The following is a 15,668-nucleotide window of genomic DNA, read 5'->3' on the forward strand; positions in this document are numbered from 1 at the left end:
GCCAATCCATGAAAATTAGGGTTTATTCTAAACGTGGAAATGACAATAAAACCCCTACACAACCCTAACCAGTGTCAAAGATAACCACCCATATCGACGCCGAAAGCCCAGTAATAGCCTGTATTGATTGAAAAAATCTTTATACTATAAAGCCCAAACGTCTTTGATAAAGCCCATTATTTGCAGGCGATGCAATAATTTGAGAGAGGAGAGAATAGGACAGATGAGGAAGGTGGAGGAGACGGTGGGCCACCACCGCCAGGTGAACTCGCCGACGGTGAACTGTCGACAGACGCCTCTCTTCCACGCCTTCTGTCTTTCACACTCCATTTATGTTAGTTTATGCATTTATTTTATTATATTTTCTTTAAAAAAAATACATCCTGTTAAATAATAATAAACGTAAAAATGGAAACTTCCCTTTTGTTCTTCTTCCCCACAACCACAATTAATAATGGCTGGCTTCTACTAGCTTCAGAGCAAAGAATGGTGAAGCGCCGGAGATAGAGATCTGTATTCTTCCATGTCCGGAGCTTCTTCATTCTCTGCGAAGTTCCCTCAAAAGATCTTGTAAGCTCCCCTCCCTCATCTGATTAAGTAGATTGTTGGTAGGTAGGACGAGTAGAGAGGAATTAGGTTTTTAGATTTAGTTCACCAACTTGAATCAATTGACTACCCATCGTAACCCTAATCCGATCGAGGGAGGCGCATATAATGTGAAGTTCTTGAACCAATTTTTGTGCCACTTCTGTAATTGCAGATTCGCTCGAGAAATGGACAGCACTCTCGCAACGGATCCAGGTTTGATAGATTCGGCGGGAGTGTACCTCAGGTTAGGGCTAATCATAGAGGGGAAGCGATTGAGAAAGAAGCCACCGCCTGTGCTGTCACGTCTGGCTTCATCTCTAGAGAGATGTGTGTTGATGAATGATGAGAAATTGCCGGAGATGAAAGAGCCTGAGACCGTGTTTGACGGGAGATGTACGCCTGAGATCAGCATAGGACACTACTTGGATCGCATCTTCAACTACTCTGGATGCAGCCCCTCCTGCTTTGTCATTGCACATATCTACATTCATCTCTTTCTCCAGAGGACTCGAGCTCTTCTCAACCCGCTTAACGTCCACCGCCTTCTCATAACAACCGTCATGTTAGCCGCCAAAGTCTTCGACGACAGGTTTCTCATCTTTGACTCTTTTTCCAATTTCACTATGGACACGAGAGCGAGCCATGAGTTTTCTAGTTTTCCATGCCATTGCTTGTTTCCCATCCGGATCCGGTGACAATTAGGAAACAGAGTCGAACACACTAGCTGTTTTTTGGAGATGAGGGTCTTTTTGCTTTAAGATGTTTCTGTAATTGAAAGGGTATATTGATTGGTCTCTGGTGTTGTGCAGGTATTACAACAATGCATACTACGCGAGAGTGGGAGGTGTGAGCACGAGAGAGTTGAACAGATTGGAGATGAAGTTGTTGTTCACCCTTGACTTCAAGCTTCAAGTAGATCCTCCGACGTTTCACACACATTGTTGTCAGTTAGAGAAACAGAACAGCGAGGGATTCAAGATCGAGTGGCCGATAGGAGAAGTATGTCGAGCCAGGAAAAGAGACTTGGCGAAACAGCACACCAGAGCCAGTCTGCTCTCAAACGACTGCGCGCTGATCTGGAACTCATGATGGAAACTTGTGTGTTTGGTAGTGATGATTCTTTTGCAAGACTGATTAGTTGTGACAATTCACATTTGTGTAGTAGAAAGGTTCTAGATTTCTTACGAACTCAATTAGTGTTTTCAGAGGTTGTTATATATATAGTTTCCATCGAGACTTAAAACTAGACAGATTTTCACATTAATTAGCAACCGGAGGTTCTGTCGGTTTTGAGCATATGGTTGATCTCAGGCGTTGGCTCGGCAGCAGCAGCAGGAGCTGTATGTACATTACCACAACCACCTCAATATCCAACAACGTTGCTGATTAGATTACAAGCGACTAGACTAGTTGATGTATATACGAAATTCAGATACGTATATGCATAATCAGTTACCTTCAAGTTTAGCACGCCACGTTTCACCTTCCTCACACATTCGGATTTGGTACAGTAGTTCGGTTTGCACTTACAGAACACGAGTCTGTTGTATACGATCGATATGTGAAAAAACAACTAATGGTCACCGTATTAAGTACAGTACTACATAAACATGAATCCAATGGACTTGGGGATGAGTTGTGGGGGGAGGATGACCTTCCATTGTTACAACTGAAAGAAGAACGAACAAAACTAAATGTGGTGACAAGTTGGAACCGTGTTATTTTAATTTTATGCACGTATATACGTGTCGTGTGCTTAAATCTTAAATGCGCGCCTTTGTCCAAGATTTTCCTAATTCATCAATTATCATGCGAAATTATAATTTTTGGAATTCTATTTCAGTATTTCATATGTTTATTATATTTATATATCATGCAGCAGGTTTGACTTCTACTTCGAATGAAACAAATTTACTTATGAGAAAGCTATTTCTTTTATGATGTAGTATTGTGTTAAAATCAAAATATATAAGTAGAAAAAAAAGAATCATATTGATTATTATTAAGGTTTTAGTTTTTCTCCAAAAAAAAGAATCATATTTGCATGTTTATATGATTTTCTCCACAAAAAAAAAAAAGTAATGTTTTGAAAAGACGTTCGAAGTAGACATTTGTTTTTTTAGGTAAGTTAAATGATAAGAATTAGATTAAGCTGTTAAAGTCTATCCCAAATTTGGATAGCTACACCAGTTTCACATATAAGATATAACGATATACGGAACGGATCCTATTTTTGTCGTTGGCATTTTTTTTACTTGCAACACAGTTCCCACATTTGGAGCAATAATATTAAAACAGCAAATCGAAATCGAAGGCTATCTCATAACGAAAGAGCAAATGATTGCTGAAAGAGAGAGGGAGAGAGAGAGGGAGAGAGATATGAGATTTTACGTTAATGCGCAAGGTAGGTGAGCGTGACTGCCTTATTAGAGCATGTACATCAGAGAATGAAGAGGTTCATAGCACAGTTTTTGAAACAAAAAATCTTAATATTAAAGAGACAGTATCATCCCGACGAACTTGAAGAGACGGTATCATCTCAAAATGAAGCATCCTGATTGGTCGAATTAAAAAAAAAAATTAAAACCAAAAAAAAAATGTTATTATATTTTGGTGAACTCCTCTCTATCATGATTTACTTTTTTACATGCTCTTAGTCGTATTATTTACTTTTTATCATGATTAGATCAATATTTAATTATTTATTATTATATAAACGTGGGTGATAGGTTAACATCAATCAATCATTAAGCTTCTTATCCCAGTTTATTTTCTTTGTATGTATCGTATCATCAACACTATATAAAATTAAAGAACTGCAAAAGTTGGTGGCCACGTATGACGGGTTCAGGCGAACGCGCTAGCACGCAGATAGCCATATACTGTTTGATGGTAAGTAACCAACTTATATATGTTATTATCACTTATTTTTATTTAACACCGTTACCAGTTTTTTCTTTATTATCATATAATTAAGTGGTACCATTGAAATAGATTTTAGAGTAATGCATTCGTTCTTCATGTGGAGCTGTGTGATTGAAAATAAGTGATCAATTTCCTAAATTTATAAACTGTACAAATAACCCATAAAATTAAAAGAAAGCTGGGATTAAAAAAGAGACGCATAAGCTGGTTTAATCCTCCAATTTTGATTAAATGACGACGACAGATCATAATTTTTTTTTCCTTAAAAGGATAACTGAAGTTGGTCAACCACAAACTAGTAAATGTACTCATAAAGTATAGTGGTATTCAGTTTATGGTTAGTGTGGTAGCAAAAATGTAAACCTACTATAGTAAAGTTTTTAGTTAAAAATTCCAGATGTGTTTTATTAATTGGATTTACTAAATCTTAATATAAGTTTTACTCTGTATTTTGTTTTAGTTTATAGATTAGGAATGGGGGAATCACCGAATCAGATACGTACATGGACGTGTAGGAGCATGCACACATTACTAAGTTCGCACACAAGCAAAATTACATTCCAGTAGGCAATAGCTACGAGTTGTCGCTGTAAGAATAATCTTTTTAAAGGCCCTTTCTCAGACCATTATATTTCTTATCTTATATATGTGAATAATTATAATGTAAACAAAAAAAAAGGTATTTCCCTGTCTTAAGATTTTACGTAAGTGGAAGAGTAATAAAGAGACGTTGCCGAGGTCTTGGCCATTGCAGGTCGACAAACAATTTTGCCTCTCCGTTTCATTAATGGACGGTCCACCAGAATCTTTATATTATTCACCACGAAATAAAGACTCCTATTTGTTAAAAAAAAAAAAAACTCCTATGATAATATCAAAATATAAAACATAGAATCACATCTGCATGACTTTTTTTAATGAATTTATTTTATAAAATCAGAAGCATAAAGAATCTCATCTCGATATACATATTTTCTGTGCCGATCGATCATTAATTAGGAAGCATAATAAACCTACTTTATGTAAGTGTTTTTAGTTTAAGTTGAGGTTTAGTAATATTATAAACCCATCCAAGTTAGTTTCTTTCATTGCGACTGTCTCTAATATCAATGCAAAATTACCGTTGATAAAAAAAGATCCAATCTTATACAACCCAGATTTTTATATAAAAAGAGACAATATATAGCCTATACCCAACTCAAATAATATTAGATATAGTTTGAGTTAAAAACAAAATTCTATTTAAAAAAATCTAAATTCGGAAGTGCTTTCTGATCATAATTTCCCAAGAAAATCGTATCTCAAATTCACATCAAACGTAATAGAAGTTTACATTTGATTGAGACATTATCAATATATATCATCTGCACTGCACGCGTAGGCTAAAAGATATATAGAGGAGAATAAAGTAAAGAGAGAAAAAAAAAGAATAGGTTTTGACCAATAAAAAAGCGAGCCCAACTTGTCCTATATCACTCTTGTCCTGTTGATTTTCCCTAGTGTGTGACCCTATATATATAAATCATATCCTTCATGCAAAGTCACCTGAACATTTCATAAGTCGATTCGATACAAGCGTCGACCAAACATATATATAACAAAAAACATCTGAAGTCTCAAGCTTATATTGCAAAGTTTTATTACATATATATATTAGAGTTCTATATATTATCATCATGATCATGAAGATATCAATGGCCATGTGCAAACAGCCATTACCTCCTTCGCCGGCGTTAGACTTCCCCCCGGCGAGATTTGGTCCCAATATGCTAAATCTTAACCCATACGGTCCAAAGGATAAAGTAGTGGTCATCATGGGTGCTACCGGAACAGGCAAATCACGACTCTCTGTCGATTTAGCCACACGTTTTCCGGCGGAGATCATAAACTCCGACAAGATCCAAGTCCATCAAGGTCTCGACATTGTCACTAACAAGATCACGGCCGATGAGAGCTGCGGAGTACCGCACCATCTCCTCGGCGTCTTGCCTCCTGAAGCCGACTTAACCGCCTCGAATTTCCGCCACATGGCGAATCTCTCAGTTGAATCTGTCATTAACCGTGGAAAGCTTCCGATAATCGTTGGAGGTTCCAACTCTTACGTTGAGGCTCTAGTCGACGACGAAGACTACACATTCAGGTCGAGATACGACTGTTGTTTTCTGTGGGTCGACGTAAAACTTGACGTTTTGCGTGGATTTGTGTCTGAGAGAGTCGACAAGATGGTGGAGAAGGGAATGGTTGAGGAAGTTCGAGAAATTTTTGACTTTTCGGATTCCGATTACTCGAGAGGGATCAAGAAAGCAATCGGAGTTCCAGAGTTTGACAGGTTTTTCAGAAACGAGCCATTCTTGAATGTGGGAGACAAAGAAGAGCTGTTGAGTAAAGTGGTTGAAGAAATAAAGAGAAACACTTTCGGTTTAGCTTGTAGACAAAGAGATAAGATTGATCGGCTAATAAAGATCAAGAAGTGGTGCATTCAGAGATTGGATGCGACTCCGGTTTTCACACGACGGAGGTCGACGGTGGATGCTGACGTGGCATGGGAGAAGCTGGTGGCTGGACCAAGCACCGATGCTGTGTCACGGTTCCTGCTTGACATTGCCAGCCGTCGACCGCTGGTGGAAGCATCAAGCGCGGCCGTAGCGGTTGCGGCGGCCAGGGAACGCGAGATGTCGCGGTGTCTAGTGGCGTAATCAGCTGTGACAGAAAGATAAGGCTGGATTCGGCAAATGTGGTTAATTTACACCATGCGTTTTTTTGTGACTATGACGTGGCAGTGTGCAGTAATTCGCAAAGACTACGATGAGTGGGGAAAATATACCAGAAAATAAAGCTAATATCATCTATATATATTATATATGCATCGTATATAGTATTGTCAGATACTGAAATTTTGGCATAACGGTTATTCAGTATTATCATCCACTTTTTGGATGCAAGTGAAGACTCTAAGTGGAATGCTATATCTGGAAGTGGGACTTCCTCGCTTGTAACTATTTAATTTTATAATACGATGACTAAGTTTGAGTGGGCCTCTTAAAGTTGGTATACATGACTACAGGCACAACTTTGTTTATAATTGAGTTTAAAACTTTGTTTATAATTGAGTTAAATATTTTGTGATTCATCAAACATAAATGGAAACAAAATAGAGGAAAAGCAAAATAAGATTATCCATAAAACCACAGAGAAAAACGTAACAGTTATTTATTTATTTGTTGGTTTCTAGCTAAATTTTATCACATGTTTCTATAATTTTCTATTTTATTTAAATTATGTTTATTTTTATTAATTAACCATCTATTTTTTTCTTAAAATATTGATCACTAATTGATTATCATATTCTCATTTGAATTCAATTTATTCGTTTATCATATCTGACTTTCATTTTTTTTCTTCTTCATCGACATATCATCTTTTTATGATAAGAAACATGAATTATAAGTATTCAATCACTTAGTTCTCATTTTTCTATAATTTTTACAATGTGAACAAACATTTAATAATTTATCTTCTTAGAAGTCGAGAGGGTATGAATTTTTTTAATATAGAATAGTTAATTATAATAATTATTTAAAAGGATTAATTAAACAACATGTTCTTTCTTATTTTTACTTTCTTTTCCTTTTAAAATCCCTTTTAGAACTTGTTACTTTCTTTTTTTAATTGTATGGTTTTCATTTAATCGATTACTTTATTTCTTTGTTGACCTAATTTTAATTTTGTTTGTGAGCTAAACTATATATATAAAAAGTTATAGTGGAACTCTCTTTAGTCTAATAGTTAATTAAGAATTTATTAATATTTTGACACCAAAAAATCTGGGTATCAAAACGTAACAGTTCTCATTAAACTAATAAATTAACATTAAAAAACTAAAACGATAAATTATAAAGCATGAGCTTTCAGCGTAGAACCTCTTAATTAATCAAAAGGAAATTATGTACTTACTTGCCATTATTTAAAACGAGATTTTTTAAAATATACACATGAGAATTAAGAAAATGAAACTGTTCTAAACCACGAAAATCAAACGATAGCTTAAAAATATTTCAGCAGCTTTTTTTTTGTTAGTGGAATTTTTTCGTTAATGAGTTTTTTGAGTTGGAACAAAAAGAAGGAAAAGACAGAAGCAAAGAGAAGTGTAATAGATTCTTAATTCTTTGTTAGCAATTTAGCAAATGACCGTACAGTAAGAAACAATACCACGCGCCTGACGCCGTACAGAGGAGCCGTTGACAAATTGTGTTGCATTATTCGATATTTAAGAAGTGGGTCCCATATTTCAATCTTCTAAGTGTTTTTTAATGCGTTCTTAATTGGAACCCATCCATTATATTATTCTCTCAGCCCGTGTGCAATTGGCGTCTCTCCATGCTTTTGGGTCCCACTACTTATCATAAACTATACTCCCTCCATTTCATAATAAGTGTCATTCTGACACATTTCACACAGATTAAGAAATTAATAAAATATACAAATATACTCTTAATTAATATACTTTTATAACATTTAATTACAAAAACTATTATCTTTAAATAAGAGATAAAACATGAAATAAAAGTAAAAAGTTATATTGAAATGCAGAATGACACTCTTTTTGAAACAAAAAATGAAATCTAAAATGACATTTATTATGAAACGGAGGGAGTATATAAAATTGGTTTTTTTCAAAAAAATTAAATATATAATAAATAATATTTCCGAATGTCAAAAAAAATGATCACTTATCCTTAAAAATGTATATATGTTTCCGGACAGGACTGTATTATCACTTTGGCAATGGCCTGGTGCGATGTTTTTGTAGACTGAATACTGAATACTGAATAATATGTTTATGGTGTTTTGACTTGGAATTTGGAATTATAAGAGATAAGGAACAAAGTGGAACAAGACAAAGAACAAATTGCAACCAAAAAAGAAAAAACAAACAAACAAAATAGAGTAAAAAGAATCACATCTCTTGAGCATAATAACCCAAGAATTCAATTCTACATATTGGTCCCATCATTGCGACTTTTATTTTTTAAAACAAAAAGTAAGATTCCATGAATCTTCATTCTCTTTTGTTTCAATTTTTAATAAATCATCTATTTGTTTTTTTTGTTTGTTTGTTACTACTATATAATATAGTCTTATTTTTGGTCGAAGAAATGAATTCGATTAAAGTATGTCAAAGTAGAGTTTTCTGTGTTGTGCTTGTGGAGTTTAAGATAAAATTAGGAGACGTCTTTTAAAATCACACAAAAGATATTGTGGTGTAAATACAATAGACGGGCCTAAAATATGATATGTAATGGGCCTACAACAGTCTCATCGCCCTATCATTTTAGGCCCATATGAAATGGAAGTCCATTCGCGTATAAAGCGAGTGAAGCTCACGCGATTGATTGATTGATAATCCCATCTCACACGTAACCATTGTTTTTGTTTGGTTTGGTTGACTTTTGGACTGGTATAGTGTGAACGAACGTACAACAAGTAAACTAAAGGGCGTGAATTAAAGGGAAAAAAAAAAACATTATTATAACTAAGAAACGAAGATAAACAAAAGGGTGTTCGAAGAAGAAGACATGAGATGAGACAATATAGTTGAGAAAGGAAAGAGGATATTATATCAGTGAATGAGTCTGCCTCCACAGGTGAAAGTGACGATACAGGACTCATCCACAAAGACTGTATAGTTGTGAGCAGGTTTGGCTAGCAATGGCGGAAGCCGAACGAGAAGGTCGCACACGCACTCGTTGTCCATTTGCTTCAGCCACTTGCAGCACTCTTGTTGCGCAAACGTCTCTTCTCTGTGCCGGTGATGATGGTGGTGGTGGTGGTGGCGGCGTCGGCGGCGTCGGTTGTGTGTGTTGTCGTTGTTATTGTTGTGGTGGTCATGGTCATCGTGATCATGGTTGCGATCATGGTCATTGTGATCATGGTCATTGTGATCATGATCATGGTTGCGGTTGTGGTCATGGTCATCATGATCGTGGTCATCGTGGTCATCGTCGTCATGGTCGTGGTCGTGGTCATCATCATGGTCGTGGTCATGGTCATCATCGTCGTCATCGTCGTGGTCATCGTCGTGGTCATGGTCATGGTCATGGTGGTCATGGTCAGGAGGAGGAGGAGCGAGGGGAGGAGGAGGTGGGGCAATGGGGGAAGGAGGTGGGACAGTGTTCATTGGGAGGCGTGAGCAAGCGTAGTTAGCCAGCGCGTATTGAGAGGCGCATAGTGGACGTGGTGGTGGAATCTGTACGATTCTTTGGCCTCGCGTGAAAGAGGAAGAAGAGAATAGAGCCAGAAGCACAAAAGCTACGAGGAAAAGTGTTTCCATGGGGAGTGTCTGTGTGTGAAGAGAGATCGTTTGGTGGGTCTCGTTATATATTCAATGCGAAAGGAGGCACAAAGAGGATGTGAAGATTGGTTGCAGAGGAATTTTAGGTTCATCTGAGAATTTCATTTGATTTGCGTGACTTTGTTAGGTTGCTTGTAGAGCTTTCTTTTAGGAGAGTGTTTTTCATTTTGGCGCAACAACAAGACCTGTTCCAAATTCCACAACCCAATTTTAATCACAAAACCATTATAGCTAGCTGCAACTCCAAAAGCATGACAAAAGAAAAAACATTATATATAACTTGGATTGATCAAATGGGAACACATATAGAGTGTTGAACTGATTGATCCTAATCTCCAAGATGATTCTTGATTAAGATCTGAAAAGATGATAGCTTTAAAAAACAAGTCTAGCAACTGCTTTTAGACCAAGAACGGTTTGAAAAACATGCATCATTTGGTCACTCTGCACATCGTTTTAGCTCCATGTGATTGAAACAAGTGCGTTCAGCTGTAATCAGACTGCGATTTTAAGACAGAATTAATCACAGAGACGGTCCGGCTCCTCAGGTTGCTTGGTTTTGGCTACTAACAAAATCTCTCTGTCTTTGTGAACTTGTTCCCTCTGCTGTTTCAACTTATCTTTCCTCTCTTGCCAACCTTCCTCTAAGAGCCTCAGGAAGTTATCCTTAATAGCAAGCAAAGGATCTCTATCAACAAGCTCATCCTCTCTATAAGCTTCCCTCAGTACAGCAGTCTTGATCCCTCCTTTGAGCGACAAGTAGAAGATACCTGAATGGCGAGTGAAAACACTCGAGAATGCGTTTGAGAAGCGGAATTCGTCGCAGAACTTGCCGAGTATAGGCACGGGGAGCCTCTTGAGCAGCGAGAGAGACAGCAATTCGTGGACAAGACCAACGGTTCTTTTCTCCATTTCCTTGGAAGCTTGATCCAGATGAGACGCATCCTCGTATGGCGATATGTAGTCTTGCTCTAACCAATCCCTAGTCCACTCTCTCATCTCCTTCCTCAGGAAAAACCCAGACGGCAGCTTCACATCGAAATTGGGTCGGACACGGACTCCGGTTCGAAGGGTTTCTTCTTCTGCTCTCTGCTCGATAGCCGATTTGGCGAAATCTGGGTTCCAGTCGACGAGCTCGAGAAAGGACTTGCCTTGTTCGGGTAGACCCGTTAACCGGAAATAGTTTGGGTATCTCTGAACCAATTTGACAAGAAAATCATTGGGGAATCCAAAATCTCTCTTGACATGAACCAGTTTATCGGCACTGATGACCTTGTCTTTGGCCATCATCAGCAGTTTGCAGAGCTTGGAAACAATTAAGGGCTCATTGTCGGCGTAAATCCTCTGCTCATGGTCGAGGAAAGCCCTGAGACGGGGCGTGGGGCGGATGAAAGGAACGGGCTCGGACTTGGGTTTGATGCGATCGTAGTAGATGTCGAACAGAGAAGGGTTCATCTCAACGAAGCTCTTTGCTTTGAAATTGAGGCGTAACCTCTCGCGCCGTTTCTCGAGGTATCTGAGCGGAATGACTTGACCTGGCTCGTTCAACACTTCTTTCACCACCCGAGCGCACAGCTTGTAACGCTTGTCCTGCTCGATCGCTTCGTCCAGCTTCCTGTCCTTCTTCCATACCACTTTCAAGCTCGAGATCCTTCTTCTGATTTCTTGCCCTAAATTTCTCCCTTTCTCCAGAGATTTTGCGATTTCGTAGCAAATGGTATGGTTTCTGAGCACCATTCCTGATTTAAAATTAGGGTTTTTCTACCGGAGCGTGAGAGGTAAATTGCCTACAAACAAACAAACCCTGGAACACCGGTAAGACTATATCCCCCACGCCGCCCGATGATGCGCCACATTCATGGGCCGTGTGTTTACTACACCAAGTCACTAAACCCAAAATCCAACACTACTCACTTGTTACTGTATAATATATACACATATATGAAGGTCTTCAACTTATTTTACATAGCCAAATGCTTTTGGTCTTATCTTCTTTTACCATCTCTCTTTACATATCGGCAAAGTATATTTCGATTTTCAGTGATCACCATTGAATTTACATTATAGTTGGCTTTCCGTATGAAATCACCGTCTATTAAAAAAAAAAAAAGTCTTGATTATAATTCCTTGTATTGGAACTAAACTAATACATAACCAAGAAGGAATCATGAATCGAAGAAGAATTTGTTGAAGAAGATTGATGATTATGCATCATTGGAGGAGAGTAGAAAGACAGCACATTTCCAGATGATGTAAAGACGAGCTCTCTGCTCCTTTATCTGCTTCCAACATCTTTTCCATGTCCTAACCTTTGTACTACTACTGCATATTCTCAACACGACTGTCGCTGCCATTGTTCCTATATATCGAGAAAGCTTTAAAGGCTATATAACGAAACTAGCTAAACTAATGTTTTTGATAGGTGGTTTTAGCTAGCCGCTGGAGATATTAGATTTGCTTATATAGTATCTATGCTGCTGACTCGAACTTGGTTGAAATAATTTGGCAGATATATGGGATAAAAAGATACATTATTGAATTGAATAGTATGGACCTACATGTTTCTCAGTGTGAATAGAAAATACATGGTGCTTTAGCCATTAGCTTCGCTTTTGAGCTAAAATCTTTTGATTAGTATCTATCATTGATTAAATGTAATTGGTATTGTCTTCCTTTTTTTTCTTTTTTTGGGAAAAGGCACATCGGTTTTATAATTTGTTTTTGCTGTGAGGATATTGTTTGAACAGAAATCTTCTGTTCATGCACACATGAGAGTTAATTTTCGCTTGTGGGGCTTTATGTCTTTGCTGTGTTGGGTGGGAATGCGATGATTGATTAAGTATCTCATTTAGTAGTTAAGAATTCAACTTATTTAGTTTTGGATTTGTTTAGGGGTTTAGTACATGAATGTGTTCATCTCACCACGTCACTCGTTTTGATGCCCTTGAATATAATTAGATTTCCAACAGACCCAAAGGGGTATCAATTTAATGGTTTAATTTCTAGTTTTTTTACTGTGTGTTTTGAGGAAGAAAAGTTTTTAGTTTCATTATAGAATGACCAAAAATTTCTCACTATGCCTCGCAAGACACAACTAGAATGACCCGGGCCGGTGTTATGAATGAAGTATATCCGTATTCAAAGCTTTTGTTTGGAATGCAAAGAGTTTTTTTGTTTTTTTTCTTTTTTTTCTTTTTTTTTTATAAAAAAGGCAAAGAGTTTGGCATTCGGCTGATTACGGAGCTAGGCATTGCAAGCGCAAACAATCACATTATAGCCTGACCCTACCTACTCGACGAATACCTTTTGTATTATTCACAGAAAGATTTAATACTTCCAAAATTGTATCATTATTTGTTTTGCTAATGCACAATTTGTGTTTCACATAAGTTATTACTCAAGAAATGAAAACTAACAGTATTTCTTTCATTCATTTAGTAATATTCATTCTATTCTCAGTATCATATTCCTTTTTCTCTTGTACTTTTTACTAGGAAAAAAAAGGAGATCTTTTCCTTTCGTAATAACAATTCAATTCTCATTTCTCAACCCGAGAAATTCATTCATTGTTTACAGGAGTGAAGAGAAAAAAAAAAAATGGTGGCGACAGACAGAACATAAGGTGCGATAAGGTTAGTTGTGTTGTCTAATTAATGATTACCAGATGGGTAGGTCGTTTAAACATTCACAAAAGTATTAATATAGATATAATAATATATATTTTGACTAATCGAACCCAAAAAGAAGAAGATGATTTGACAGGTAATTAACAAGGAAGATGAACTCATCAAAGAGTGGTCAAACATAGCACGTGAGTATGATGCGCCAAATTCAATCGGTACATTGATAGATCAGAACCATAGAAAGTAAACGATTAGATCAAACAAATTTAGCGATTTCTCTTTCTCAAGAATCAAATTGTCTTTTGATTAACATTTTCGTCCTCGATTTTTTTGTTTTTTGTTTTGGTTTGAGAGAGAAGTACAATTCGGAGAGTCGTAGCCTTGAAGAGCTGAATTCTTCTCTACAAAAAAAAAAAGAAGCCAGTCTCAGTGTCTTCAAGGGTTAACACTTGGTAACTCTCCAAGGGCTTTCTTGATGTCATTCTGTTTTTTGCAGAAAAAAAAACATGAAATGAACTAGCCAACCGCTAAGACAGGTAACGAGATAAATATAAAAAAGAGTGAGTGAGTAGTTAGTAAGACAGACAGACCTCGATGGAGAGAGGTGGAACTGTTGGGCCATAACGATCAATGACTTGACCATCTTTCCCGACCAAGAACTTAGTGAAGTTCCATTTGATCCTCGTTCCCAGGAAAGTGGGCTTCTTTGACTTGAGGAATTTGTAGACTGGTGCTGCGTTTTGCCCATTTACACGGACCTAAAACAATCATCGATAGAGCGTGCAGAAGAAGTTTACAAGAGATACATATCAATGAATAAGTGGAGTACTCATGTGAAGCAAGAGTGTTGAATCCAAGAGCATCTTGAATTCTTTCTTGATGTCAGTAGTCAAATAAAACAACAAGAAGATTTCTGTGAGGCATCTTGGATGGTTGAAAAAAAGAAGAGAGTTATATAGAACCTTTTGGAAAACCGGGTATTCGGCCTTAAACCTAGTACAAGCAAAAGCATGAGCATCTTGGCTTGTTCCAGGCTCTTGGTACATAAACTGGTTGCAAGGAAACGCCAAGATCACAAACCCTGAAACATTTAGCCAAATTTTGAGCATTTCAATCCCCAACAAACATTAGATACGTTTACATAGATAAAGCACTAGAGACTCTCATAAACAGACAGTGAGAGAGACCTTGATCTCTGTATTTCCGGTAAAGTTCTGTGAGCTGTGTGTAATTGGTTTCCGTGAAACCGCTGTTCCAAAAAAAAAAAGAAAAGAAAAAAATATAACAAAAGAGAAATTGAAAGGGAATAATATATCGAGAAAGAAAAGAAAGAGGACCATTTAGAAGCGACGTTGACGACGAGGAGAACCTTCCCTTGATAAACGCTAAGGTCAACGTCCTTGCCGGAGCTATCCTAATTTCCGGCGAAGAAATAAAAATATTGAGAAAAAGAAGAGACGCTTCATCTAACTCGGTCGGTCTTAGAAAAGAAAGAAATTAGGAATCAGAACCTTGACGGTGAATTGGTGGATGGATTTCTCGGAGACGGATATCGAAGCACCCATCTGGCCGGAGCTCTCGCCAGTTTTGTCCTCTTCTGTCGTCTTATCCTTTCTTCACACCCGCACAATCCGTCAGCTTCTGGTAAAGAGTTTTAGTTTCAGGAGAAACAAATAAAAATTGAATTTTTTTTTTTTTTTTTTCCAATTTGACTAATAAATATAAAAAACATTTGAGCTTTTTGTCCCATCCTCGATTAGGATACAGTTTCACACACGGCCAGCCTGGGTAATGCGTGCGTAACAAACCCAATCCGTCAACACATTTATTTGTGACTTTGCTGTGACCAATTTCCTATATAAAACAAAAAAAAAAAATCAAATCAAGGGCGTGTGCTGTCTTCAATTTAGAACTGATTTAATTTGGCACATTACGTTACGTTAGTATATAAAAAATATTACCATTAAAAACAAGTTGTGAGGGGGTAAAACGAAATTAAATGCCTAAATGAGCAGGGTGCTAAGCTAGCTCCTTTTCTCAAATCTCTCTCTACAAAATGACTTTACCTTCTTCTTCTCACATATTGTTTTTTTTTTTTTTTTCTTTTTCTTTTTTATGCATTCATCTCATATATGTACACACTTACAGAGTGCCTTTCTTTCTATCTTGTAAATAAATAG

At 37.1% G+C, this 15,668-nt stretch overlaps 6 protein-coding genes across 9 annotated transcripts; 3 read left to right on the plus strand and 3 right to left on the minus strand.

Annotated features, from left to right (window-relative positions):
* Positions 1-227: 227 nt before the first annotated feature.
* LOC18020083 (cyclin-U3-1) lies at positions 228-1,831 on the plus strand. The gene is given in 4 exon segments (XM_006402244.2): positions 228-570; positions 761-1,177; positions 1,398-1,599; positions 1,601-1,831. Coding segments are annotated over 4 exon segments (729 nt in total). The 5' UTR covers positions 228-523; the 3' UTR covers positions 1,664-1,831.
* A 3,263-nt stretch (positions 1,832-5,094) lies between these two features.
* LOC18020169 (adenylate isopentenyltransferase 3, chloroplastic) lies at positions 5,095-6,550 on the plus strand. The gene has a single exon (XM_006402245.2). It carries the CDS (start codon positions 5,190-5,192, stop codon positions 6,207-6,209), a length of 1,020 nt encoding a protein of 339 aa, XP_006402308.1. The 5' UTR covers positions 5,095-5,189; the 3' UTR covers positions 6,210-6,550.
* Positions 6,551-9,134: 2,584 nt separating this feature from the next.
* On the plus strand, positions 9,135-10,094 carry LOC112087203 (serine/threonine-protein phosphatase 1 regulatory subunit 10). The gene has a single exon (XM_024157253.1). It carries the CDS (start codon positions 9,223-9,225, stop codon positions 9,715-9,717), a length of 495 nt encoding a protein of 164 aa, XP_024013021.1. The 5' UTR covers positions 9,135-9,222; the 3' UTR covers positions 9,718-10,094.
* Positions 10,095-10,140: 46 nt separating this feature from the next.
* On the minus strand, positions 10,141-11,735 carry LOC18020170 (protein WHAT'S THIS FACTOR 1 homolog). The gene has a single exon (XM_006402246.2). The coding sequence runs from the start codon at positions 11,600-11,602 to the stop codon at positions 10,385-10,387; it is 1,218 nt and encodes a 405-aa protein (XP_006402309.1). The 5' UTR covers positions 11,603-11,735; the 3' UTR covers positions 10,141-10,384.
* Positions 11,736-11,921: 186 nt separating this feature from the next.
* LOC112087129 lies at positions 11,922-12,219 on the minus strand. The gene is made up of 2 exons (XM_024157138.1): positions 12,076-12,219; positions 11,922-11,957 (listed from the first exon to the last, which is right to left on the minus strand). Exons 1-2 carry the CDS (start codon positions 12,217-12,219, stop codon positions 11,922-11,924), a joined length of 180 nt encoding a protein of 59 aa, XP_024012906.1.
* Positions 12,220-13,619: 1,400 nt separating this feature from the next.
* LOC18020336 (probable glutathione peroxidase 5) lies at positions 13,620-15,661 on the minus strand. Of its 4 annotated transcripts, XM_006402249.2 has the most exons (8): positions 15,450-15,660; positions 15,254-15,342; positions 15,000-15,129; positions 14,826-14,902; positions 14,676-14,737; positions 14,451-14,569; positions 14,079-14,246; positions 13,620-13,889 (listed from the first exon to the last, which is right to left on the minus strand). In XM_006402249.2, the coding sequence occupies exons 3-8, from the start codon at positions 15,051-15,053 to the stop codon at positions 13,779-13,781; spliced, it is 591 nt and encodes a 196-aa protein (XP_006402312.1). In that variant the 5' UTR covers positions 15,054-15,129; positions 15,254-15,342; positions 15,450-15,660; the 3' UTR covers positions 13,620-13,778. The 4 variants fall into 4 exon arrangements, with proteins under 4 accessions (XP_006402312.1, XP_024012946.1, XP_024012948.1 ...); XM_024157178.1 differs by having other exon boundaries at positions 15,000-15,342; positions 15,450-15,659; XM_024157180.1 differs by having other exon boundaries at positions 13,620-13,971; positions 15,000-15,342; positions 15,450-15,658.
* Positions 15,662-15,668: the final 7 nt, after the last annotated feature.

This window comes from Eutrema salsugineum, unplaced genomic scaffold (assembly GCF_000478725.1).
Source record: "Eutrema salsugineum unplaced genomic scaffold, Eutsalg1_0 scaffold_19, whole genome shotgun sequence".
Classification (NCBI taxonomy): Eukaryota; Viridiplantae; Streptophyta; class Magnoliopsida; order Brassicales; family Brassicaceae; genus Eutrema; species Eutrema salsugineum.

Excerpts from the sequence above, each read along its gene's own strand:
- LOC18020169 (XM_006402245.2), top strand. The coding sequence starts at position 5,190 with ATGATCATGAAGATATCAATGGCCATGTGCAAACAGCCATTACCTCCT.
- LOC112087203 (XM_024157253.1), top strand. The coding sequence starts at position 9,223 with ATGGCGGAAGCCGAACGAGAAGGTCGCACACGCACTCGTTGTCCATTT.
- LOC18020170 (XM_006402246.2), bottom strand. The coding sequence starts at position 11,602 with ATGGTGCTCAGAAACCATACCATTTGCTACGAAATCGCAAAATCTCTG.
- LOC112087129 (XM_024157138.1), bottom strand. The coding sequence starts at position 12,219 with ATGGCAGCGACAGTCGTGTTGAGAATATGCAGTAGTAGTACAAAGGTT. Across the intron at positions 11,958-12,075 it reads TTCTACTCTCCTCCAATGAT|ACGGTGATTTCATACGGAAA; the intron begins GCATAATCATCA and ends TTTTTTTAATAG.
- LOC18020336 (XM_006402249.2), bottom strand. The coding sequence starts at position 15,053 with ATGGGTGCTTCGATATCCGTCTCCGAGAAATCCATCCACCAATTCACC. Across the intron at positions 14,570-14,675 it reads CCGGAAATACAGAGATCAAG|GGTTTGTGATCTTGGCGTTT; the intron begins GTCTCTCTCACT and ends TAAATGTTTCAG. Across the intron at positions 13,890-14,078 it reads TTCCACCTCTCTCCATCGAG|AGAAGAATTCAGCTCTTCAA; the intron begins GTCTGTCTGTCT and ends TTTTTTTTGTAG.